The 11,068-nt window shown below is 45.5% G+C and overlaps 1 protein-coding gene across 1 annotated transcript; it reads left to right on the forward strand.

Moving 5' to 3' along the window:
* The first annotated feature begins 9,443 nt into the window (after positions 1–9,443).
* LOC123065047 (BES1/BZR1 homolog protein 2) lies at positions 9,444–10,366 on the forward strand. Its single transcript, XM_044488420.1, has 2 exons — positions 9,444–9,855; positions 9,941–10,366. The coding sequence occupies exons 1-2, from the start codon at positions 9,478–9,480 to the stop codon at positions 10,109–10,111; spliced, it is 549 nt and encodes a 182-aa protein (XP_044344355.1). The 5' UTR covers positions 9,444–9,477; the 3' UTR covers positions 10,112–10,366.
* Positions 10,367–11,068: the final 702 nt, after the last annotated feature.

Raw genomic sequence — 11,068 nt, forward strand, 5'->3', positions numbered from 1 at the left:
GAAAAAGACACAAAAGAAAAAAACCTCACGTCAAAGGCAACTCCTGTATGGGCCAGCCCACTAGCCTCAAGCCATGGTGAGGTTACCATCTCTCTCCTTGTAGGCGAGAAATAGCCCTGCCGTAGAATTACCCCTCTTCTAAAAAAATGCCCACAAATCCCAAACAGTGAGTGCTCCCGTGCGGGGAAGTCCTCGAAATCACTATTAAGGAGTACCCTTTGAAAAGATCACTCTCATCACCTTAGGTTGTGACAAATGACGCGCACGCAGTGCGCCACCTGTCTCAACCTGTGGACTTTCCCCCTTTTTTTTAGATTCGTTTATTTAAAACGTTTTATCTCTTAAAATGGTGTGCTCAAATATCGAACCGTTTTCACCGTTAGATTCCATGTGTCAAAATCTTCAAAACTAGATCCCATGTATACAGATTTCGACGAACTATTTTTCACAAAAAACCCGGAAGACAAAACCGAACCGTGAGCACATTTTTTTAACTTTCGAAGAGGCACGACTCTGCCTCTCGCGGAAGCAAATTCATGCCTCCGCGAGAAGTAAATCCGTGCGTCTCGCAAAAGGAAAGAAACATGTTTTTTAGAGGCACAGTTGTGCTTCTCGCAGAAGTAAATCCGTGCCTCCACGAGAAGTAAATCCGTTTCTCTCATGGAATAGAAGACAATAAAACACATTTTTCCTTTTCTGAGAGGCATGGCCGTGCCTCTCGCAGAAGCAAATCCATGACTCTCATGGAAGAAGGAAAAACGTGTTTTTCTCTTTTGTGAGAGGCATGATTGTGCCTCTTGTGGAGGTAAATCCATACCTCTACGAGAACTAAATTTGTGCCTTTTGGGGAAGGAAAAAAAGATAACGCATCTTTTTCCGAGAGGCACGACTGTGCCTCTCGCGGAAGCAAATCCATGCCTCCACGAGAAGTAAACCCATACCTCTCACGGAAGAAACAAAGAAAATGTGTTTTTCTTTTCTTTTCCAGGAGGCATGGTTGTGCCTCTCGTGGAAGCAAATTCATGTCTCCATGAGAAGTAAATCCGTACCTCTCGTGAAAGTGAGAAAATACAGTATTTTTCTTTTGAGAGAGGCACGGTCATGCCTCTCGCATAAGCAAATCTGCGCCTCTCGTACAAAAAACCTTTTTTGCGCAATTTTTTTCCAATTTTTAAATCCAAAACCTAAGAAAACCTGGGTGGAAACTGAAAAGCCAAAAAAGTCATCTAAAAGCCGATAAAACATACAGAAAAATAAAAAAAACTGAAGAGAGAGTCCAGAGCGCGACACGTGACGGTGGCTGAGAGCACACCAAGTGGCGCACTCCAAGCCCACCCAAAATGACCCTTGCGGGGCTCCCAAAGGAGTACTCGTTCATTAGTTGCTCTCGGAGTCCTATCTGCCGCTCTCTTCAGTAGTTTGTCGGCTGCACGCACTGCAGATCTCTGACTGGCCTAGCCCATGAACATGGATAGTGTAGTTCTCCAGAAAAACTAGCGGTCCCAAGACATACTATAACACAATTATTTTAAGACATGAATGTCTTATTAAACATGAACAATTTTTGAATTTTTATTTTTTAAAAAAATCAAGATTTTCAAAAAACATTTTTTTTGGAAATCATGAATAATTATTGGAAATGCAAACATTTTCTAAAATTCAAAAAAACATTCAAAAATGCTAACAATTTTGGAACTCATTTTTCTGTAAAATCAGGAACATCTTTTCAACCCCCGAACAAAATTTTGAAAAATATAATGTTTTTAAAATTTGTAAACAAATTTTCAAATGGGTTTGAAACTCCCAAAAAACATTTGAAAACAGGAACATTTTGTTTTGAAATTTCAAAATAAAATAAAAAACTTGATTTTTTTAACTCCTGAAATTTTTTTTGAAAATACAAACATTTTTTTGGAATTTGCAAACTATTTTCTAAATGGAAATTTTTTTTGGTACCCCAAATATTCTTTGAAACGTTGCATAATTGTTTAACAAAAACAGAAAAGGAGACAGAAAAAAAAGAGAGAAATAAGAAGGAAAAAGAAAAAGAAAAACCATAAGAAACCAATAAACCGGTAAAGAAATTGGTTCAAGAACCTTCTAGAAGGTTTCCAAACAGTTAGGAATAGGGCTGGAATTCGAGCCGAGTCGAGCCAGCTCGGCTCGACTCGCTAGAGCTCGTTTCGTTAACGAGCTAGCTCGACTCGACTCGTTACTATAACGAGCTCAAACCCAAGATTGGCTCGACTCGTATAACTCGCGAGCTGACTCGTTTAGCTTGTTAAGCTCGTTAAAGATATGAACATAAAACCCGCAAATATGATAAAAATGATTATGTATATATTGAACATATATATCACTAAACAATTGTAATTTCCTTGTAACGCACGAGTGTCCTAGTAGTCTAGGCCTTCAACGGCTGGGCCTTGGGTTGTGCGCCTGGGACGTGGGCTGTTTAGTGGACGATCTTTCTTTGGATTGCAAGTGGTTGATCTATTGTATCGAGCCTAACGAGTTACACGAGTACTCTTGAGATTGGCTCGTTTAACTTGGTCTATAAATGATCTTAAACTAAAGCTTGGCTGCACTTGTTATTCTTCGAGTTCGAATCGATTCGAGCCGAGTCAGGAGCTACTCGTTTAGCTCGCGAGCTTCGAGCTTTTTTTCCAGCCCTAGTTAGGAACCAGGGCTGGAACCTTCCAAAAGGTTCCCAAAAGCAGTTTTTAATGGTTGCATTACACTTTAATTAACTCAAAAATCAAAATGTTATCCGGGATAGAAATGATATTTAGCTTCTCAGTCAACCAACACATGCCTACCAAAGTTTAAAGAAGTGGGCGCTTTAGCTAAAGAATGAGCCTCAACATTAAAGTCTCGCTTCTCATGCAGAATCTCGGCCGAGACAAATTCCTGCATCCTCTTCTTCACCTCGAAAATGATTGTCTTTGCCGCTCCCAAAGTCTCTCCCCTCAGGTTGTTCATTGTACCTTGACAGTCCGTGGCCACTACAATCTTTCGGCAATGCAGATCCTTTGTCAACGCCATTGCCTCATTGCTAGCAATAGCTTCGAGACTCTCAGGTAAGCCAGCTATGCTCCCACATAATTCGATGTACTCGTTAGCTATGTAAAATGGACAGGCCTACTTCGATTACTAGCTTGATCGGCTGTATGCGATAGTCCCTAAGGAAAAGGACTACTTGACGCATAATGCGAAATCACAACTTGAGAAGTATTTTTTTAAAAGATCATTTTCACCTCTTCATGTTGCGATAAGTGGCGTGCTGTATGTGGCCCACTTGTTGCAACATGAGAGTTTTCCTTTTTTTATATATATATCCATTTATTCAAAATGTTTTATCTCTTAAACCGTTCGTCCAAATTTCGAACCGTTTTTACTGTTAAATTTCTTGTGCCAAGATCTTCAAGACTAGATCACATGTGAAAAGATTTTGATGAACTTGTTTTTTCACAAAAAAAACCCGGATGAAAATCCGTACCTCTCACGGAAGCAAAACCGTGCCTCTCGCGAAAGGAAAAAAGAAAAGGTGTTTTTCCCTTTTCCGAGAGGCACGGCCGTGCCTCTCGCGGAAAAAATACGTGTTTTTTCCGTTTTCGAGAGGCACGGCCGTGCCTCTCATTGAAGCAAAACCATGCCTCTCGCAAAAGCAAAAAAACACGTTTTTCGGATAAAAGTTTTTTTCAAAAATAAAATTTGGTCGAAAAGTTAAGAAAGACGAGTGAAAAACCGAAATGCCAGAAAACCAGAAAAAACATCTAAAAAGCCAAAAACGTGTGCAAAATAAGTAAATAAATAAAACATTATCCGAAGGAAGTGCCCAGAGCATGATATGTGGCGGCGGCTGAGAGCACGCCAAGTGACGCAGCCTCAGCCCATCCCAAATGACCCTTCGGGAAGCTCCCAAGCACTCCTCAGTTAGTTGCTCGTCGCATAATGTGTCAAATAGGAAAATCCCTCCCGAACATCCATTAGGAGTTTCCCTTCTCTTCACAATTTCTCACAATAAATTGCACTGTGGGCTTCCTATGATTTTCACTTATGGGCTTTCCATGTTTGTTAGTGTTTTAAGTGCCAAACACTTTTTTCCGAATGATACAAAACATTTTTGATAAATTAATGGGACATTTTTACATTGTATGATTATTTTATATAAAATGTCATGAAGATATTTTTGAAACTTCTGCTATTTTTTAAATGACATGAACACATTTTTATAAGGTATGAACATTTTTTCAAAAATTTGATAACAATTTTTTAAAATGCATGAATATTTTTTATATATACAGTGAATGTATTTTTTTTAAATAATACAGTATTTGAAATTGTACATATATAATTTCAAAATACAATAAAAACATAAAAAGAAGACAACTAACTAATGAACGAAGGGGTGTGCTACGGGCCAACCCAATAGTGCGTCTCTTGTGGCAAGCCGACGCTCCCCCTCACGGCAAGTGAGATATAAGGGAGCAACTAATTAATGGGTACCTCTAAGAACTCACATAAAGGTCACTTTTGTGGCCAGGGAGCGTGCCCTCGTGATATTGTTTATCAACATGTTTTTCTATTTTTAGATAGTTTTTTTCAGCCTTTTGGTTTTTGCTTGGTTTTAATTTGGTTTTGGCTGTTTTTTTTGGTAAGCAGTATTTTTTCATGAGAAGCACAACCCATGCTTCTGCAAGGAGCACAACTGTTCTGAAAGTACATCCTATGTTTTCACAAGAAGCAAAATATGTTTTCACAAGAAGCACGGTGGTTCTGGAAGCACAACCTATATTTTCATTAGAGACATAACCTATGTTTTTACGAGAAGCATAGCTGACAACCATGCTTCTCCGGAAAAGGGAAAATCATAGTCTGTGCTTCCGCGAGAAGCGCAAATGTGCTTCCCAAAAAGGAAAAATACAGTTGTGCTTCTGGGTTATAGTATTTTTTCGGTTGTGTTTTATTTGTGTTGCTGGATTTTTTTTTGTTTCAAATTTCATGTTTTTTCAATTATCTGTTTTTCGTTTATTTTTGGAAAAGTTTGTCGAAACCTATTAACATGAGCTCTAGTTTTAAAGATCTCCAGGCGAGAAATCTAAGGGTGAAAATGGTTCATGATTTAGACGCACGCTCAAGACATAAACCGTTTTAAAAAAAAACGAATCTAAAAAAACTTTAAGGTTACGGTAAGTGACGCACATGCAGTGCGTCGTCCTGGAGTGATCTTTACCGAGGACACATTTTAAATCCTGGCTCCGCCTGAGGCTCTTGTTTTTTTAGCGATGCCTGAGGGTCATTTCTCTTCATAATCTCTTACCCTGAATTTCGCCGTGTGCCTCCTTTGATTTCACTTGTGGGGTTCTAAGTCGGCAAGTTCCGTCCGTAGGTTTTTATCGTTGCTCCGGCGACACACCGCACCTGCTGCGGCGCATAGGGCGACGTTAGCGTCATCGTTCATGATCCCATTTGCAGTCCCCGGCGCGCTTCCTTTTGCTCGTGAGTTCATCACGCAGGCATCAGCCGCCGGCACAATCATCATCACTCGCCAGCCACCGGCGCCCTTTTGCTCGTGAGCTCAGGTTTTCCCGAAGTGACAGCGATGGATGGACGGCCGAGGACTGCAAAAGAGAGAATGAACCGGGACTACCGTTCTCGGGTAGGAGTAGCGCCGGTGCGGCTGGCTGGGTATCGCGGTTTTCCCGGCATGGCGGGCAACGAATCAGAGTCTTACACTGCAGATCGAGCTCATCCCGCGCAACCCAGAAGAGGAGATGGTCGTCCGGCTTGCACTCCGCCGCCCCCGGGAGGAGCCGCCCGACGACAGCGCTCGGACTCATTCCGTCGGGAATTCATTGTGTCCATCCAAATGGCGCATGGATCCGGCGCTAGGTGTGCCATCACTGCCTCACCGGAGGCGGTGCGGTGTGTCTGGCGTCCAAACACGGCGGCGGATGCGCAACCCTTTTGTTGGCGCGCCGAGGCGATGGAACAAACATGGCTGTCGTCCGACGCAAATATGGCGCAGCATGCCCGCCGTGTGATGTAGCGGGCGCGGGATGGACGTTGGCAAGGCGGAGTCACATTCTCCGGCACCCCATATAGTGCACCAGCCTGGGCACCGCAACCGCGTCGTGGTGGATGTCGTCTGCTTGTCTCAGTATGGACCCATCATTGATCTGACGTCCACTGGCACCGTCCGTATTCCGGGCTCCGATGAGGAAGAGTAGGGCATGGAAAATGGCGGCTCCTTGAGTCCCGTGAGCCAGCTCATGTCTCATGCCCTACTCTACCTTGCAGGCGACCGGACTGACACTCTGGGGAGCGCAGCTGGCCGCCGGACATGGCCACGATGGAGCCGGACGAGCTTTGGTTAGAATAGGTTTACCATTGCATGTAATAGTATGGATTTGAGACTTCTAATTTAAGATATCCGGTTGTAGAATGAATTATTTAAGGTGTGATCGATGACGTGTCCGCGGATGTTTGAGGAGTTGGATTTGTCAAGTCCGGCTGTAGATGCTCTTAGTGCAGCCGATGAGGCTTGTCTACTTTTCAGTTACAGAAAGACACAAACTACTGCAGTCTATGTTCAGCCGATGATCACTAGCCAGTGCACAAAATGGCACAAGATTCAGTAAACTCAACGTTTTGCTTGATTTCTTCTCATTCAGTAAGACACAAGGTTCAGAAATACACAAGACACAAGATTCAGTGTACATCGAGAGAAGAGAATCATCAACATTCTGAGACATGACACCCATTCAGTAAACTCGCCAGGATTACAAACAAGCAACTGTTTGGTTTCTTGTTTCATGCCGTTTTTCTTGGAAGGCTTAGCCTGGCACAAAACGGAATTAGGTCGATCGGGCTTTTCACTCGTAGACGCAGGCATGCATGCAGCCAGTTCCTCTGGGTGACCTTCGTGGGTGTGAGTTGGATTCTCGCGAGAAGAGCATCACGTTGGCGTTGGCGTCGCTGCCGTGGGAACCTTTCCCATCAGGAGAGGGATGCGACATTTCTCCTCGGAGAAGAGGAAACGAGGTTTGCGGGTCGTCAGTCCGCTGGACAGAAGCGGCGCGTCCGCTTGAGCCGCCAGAGATACGCGGGTAGCCCACTGGCGTTTCAGCGGCTTTGCGGGATGTCCCGTCCACCTTGTCGTCCCAGTGTCAGAGATACTATCGCCGGATAATCGAAACTAGTTCCTGCCCGATTCCGGGGAACATCTTACAAGCAGGACATGCGCCTGGAATGTGGACGTCGAGATGGATGTATATGCCTCACTCTGACTGACTGACTGACTGACAGACAAGATGGTCCGAGTGTGCTCGAGCCTTTATGCCTTTTGGCTTTACAACCTCTCGCTTTTTGCCACGGATGGAAAAAGCGTCGGAGATCTTGCGAACTTGATGTTTTTGTCTCGGCCTGTTCGTTGGCACCTGATGCTTCCTTGGCCTGTCCGACGGCGGTGCGTTCATCCGCGAATTTGAGCTGTGATTTTGCGACCGAATTAACGCACACAGTGAAACTGAACTTACCACTCACGTACTCTGTGAAACCTTACAAGCACAACGCATGTGACAGCAATGTGACAAAAAATATGGCGTGCTAGTAAATATGCTGTATATTTGCGTAACACTCGAAGATAGCAGTAGATAAGATGGAAAACAAGAGAGATCAGCTTAAAGTTGCATCATCCCGAAAAATGCTTCTGAAGCTGCGAAAGCACGGAGCAGTGACTTCCTTTTACCTCGGTCCTTCTGCTATTCCGCCTACCATACGTGCCACTTTACCCGCGCGCCGCGCGGTTAAATTCCATACGCAGTGGCATCTTTTTTTATTTGGAGGCAGCAGTGGCATCTCTCTTGCTGCATGCAGCAAATTAATCAACGTCATGCCGACTTTAACTAAATTTCAGTAAATCCTATTAGTGTAAAAAATGATATTACATTTTGAGACAGAGAGAGTATTTTCGGACAAGATATTTCAGCTTAATCCTGCTTTCTACTTGTAGGATACGGGCGTTAATGGTGTGTGGTTAAATCCTCTTTGGTCATCGTGCACTCTCATGCAGACATGTGCAGTATGAGTGTGGGTGTGGCCGGCACACCTGAACCATGACCAAAACGTACCGTGCATGCATGCATGAAAAACTGTGAGATTCTGTGTGCACACAAGTCATGACCCACGAGGCACACATCAAGATTGGGTGGTTCCTCTCCCCTTTTGACCACCCAACTAATCCGAGGGGTACTGTTGTACTACTAAGCATGATAAATATCTGACCCTGGCATCATGTGTATCTCATGCATGCATGCATGACTACGTACAAACTTAAACCTGAATTTCTTGTATATCAACAATTGATTAAGCTGCTTATCTGATATACTATTATAGTAGCATGCACACTTGCATTGCAGTACTACATGCGCACCGCGCAGCATACATGCACTGCATGTTCCTCCAGCAACCACCCACCCATCAGGCTAGATAGGCCAAGTACACACTAGTTGAGTCTAGACCTGCATATGCATGCATGTAGCTAGCATGCAAAGTGGGTAGCCCGAAAGCAAAAGCTGGGAGAGGATCCAAATGTGGGCATGAAGCCAATGAAAAGTACTCCCTCCCTCCGGCCCTTTTTACTCTGCATATTAAGTTTGTTCAAAGTCAATCTCATTTAACTTTGACCAAGTTTATATAAAAAATTATAGACATTCACATAACAACACCAATATCATTAGATTCATCTTGGAATATATTTTCTTATTATATTTATTAGATATTATAGATGTTAATAATTTCTAATATAAATTTGGTCAAACTTAGCAAAGTTTGACTTTCGGCAAATTCAATGTGCAGAGTAAAAAGGACCGGAGGGAGTAGTATAGATAGGAGAATGATTCCCCAATCAATCGTTTTCATCTCAGTGTACGACGTACTTCCAATCAATCATTTTTATCAGAGTGCTACTCACTTCCAATTGGCTTCATGCTCCTGGAAGTACTGGGCCCAATCCCCAATGGCTGCTTCATGCCGGCATCTTGATTCCTCCTTGATTTAACCCCTAGCATGCATGCAGGTGTGTAGCGTACCACCCAACGCCACACAGATGTTACGTGCTGCCTCCAGGCGCCAACCACCTTATTCCCTCACACTGTCACACACACTCTCTCACTCAGATTAAGTGTGTATGTGTGTAGCTGCGTACTCACCTTATATTCCCTCGCCCAAGCCTGCAACGCTCCTGCGCCTGGGGAAGAGAAAAGGAGACCGAAGCGCCCACCCAATCCCGTAGCATGCAGCAAGTAAATTACTGTGTCCGGGCATGCACAGGGGCAAATTAGTCCAAAATAGATACAACCAGGTCGCAACAAGCCTCAGGCTCCCCTATAAATACCAGTACACTATGTGTGTGCAGAGTAGAGTGGGAGCTAGAAGGATCGACCGATCGAGCTAGGTAGCGAGTACGAGGCAATGGAAGGAGTGGCCAAGTCCATCATGGCGCCAATGGAGGTGGCCGGAGCCGGGAGGGAGGAGGCCGAGGCCGCGATGGAGGTGGCGGGGAGGAGGGGCTGCATCCGGTCGACGCGGGGCCCGTGGACGGTGCGGCGGCAGGCGCGGGGCGGGGCGGTGAAGACGTCGCTTCGGCACCCGACGCCGCGGGAGCGGGAGAACAACCGGCAGCGGGAGCGGCGGCGGCGGCAGGTGGCCACCAGGATCTACGCCGGCCTGCGCGCCAACGCCGGGTACGCGCTGCCCAAGCACGCCGACCAGAACGACGTGCTCCGGGCGCTCTGCGCCGAGGCGGGCTACGTCGTCGACGACGAAGGCAACGTCACGCGCTGCCCCGAGGTATCGACAGACTTCTTGCCCCGAATATACCATGTTGGTTTTGGTTACACTCACAGCGTTCCTCAACGAGTTTTGTGTTCTGCAGCGTTCCCCGGGCGTCGGCGCAAGCGGCAGCTCCGACCATCTGCAGCCGTCCTCACACAGCGGGGCGACGGAGGCAACAGCGGGGGACATCCACCAGGCGCTGCTTGAGCCGGAGGCGGAGCCGAAGCACAAGATATCCCTCGAGCTGACCCTCTCCTTCTCCTACATGTAGCCACCTTAGATCGATCATCACCCTCTGCGTCACGAATTAGCACTTAATTAGGTTCGACAGTTGAAAGTTCTATAAAAGAATGTATGTTGTGGAATGTGGAGCCATCCGTTGTTGCAGAGCAGCCCCTGTCTGAGCGGTGCGTGTTCATCTGGTAGCACTGGGAAGAACTTGTTCTCTCGCCGGCCGTCTGTTTTGTTATCGGGCCAGCCCGTTTATGTTCGCCCATTGTGTTTTTTTTTTTTAATTTCTTGTCCACCCAGATTGTCTTTTCCCATTCCATTTCACGGGACTATTCTAGAGAGAGAGAGAGAGAGGAGCCAGAGAGCATGCGGAGCGGGACAGCGAGCTCTTCTCCGCTCCAGCTTGAGAATTTCTGCGGCTGTCGTTGCGGGATTCTGTTCCTTTTGTTGTGGTTTCCCGTCTTTGTTGTGTAGGTATTTTGCTGCTTCTCCTCGTCATAGATGTAGTGGCTCCTGTTCCCCTTGATTATGTTCCATTTGTGGCTTCAAATCTGCAGGATATTGGCGATCGATTTAGGTGCTTGAATCCCGTTGTTTTGGTTGTATTTGGTGGTTGATTTACAGCATCTCTAGCAGACCCCGCAAAATGCGAACCTGCATATGTGTTTTACAGTTCGTGGAAAAGGGTGTATGCAGGCCGGCGTGACCGAGGATAGACTCAAACCCCGCAAAACAGGCCCGTAAAAAGGCATATTCACCGAATATGCGTTTTTACGGGTCGGCTACGCGGGGTCTGCTCGGGCAGTGCCGCGCCGACCCGCAAATCAAAAACCCCGATAAGCTAAAATGAGTTCAAATTCGGACAAATGAGTTCAAATTCAAACGCTAAAACATATTCGCGCGCGAAATAAAGCATAGTTTTGATAGGACAAACGCAAAAGGACTTGCAAAAGCGACGACCACGTCCGGCATCATCTTGGTCGATCTTCACTCCGCG

The sequence above is a fragment of the Triticum aestivum genome, chromosome 3B, assembly GCF_018294505.1.
Source record: "Triticum aestivum cultivar Chinese Spring chromosome 3B, IWGSC CS RefSeq v2.1, whole genome shotgun sequence".
In the NCBI taxonomy this organism is placed as follows: Eukaryota; Viridiplantae; Streptophyta; class Magnoliopsida; order Poales; family Poaceae; genus Triticum; species Triticum aestivum.

Coding starts and splice junctions, on each gene's coding strand:
- LOC123065047 (XM_044488420.1), top strand. CDS start 9,478: ATGGAAGGAGTGGCCAAGTCCATCATGGCGCCAATGGAGGTGGCCGGA. Junction 9,856..9,940: donor ACGTCACGCGCTGCCCCGAG/GTATCGACAGAC, acceptor TGTGTTCTGCAG/CGTTCCCCGGGCGTCGGCGC.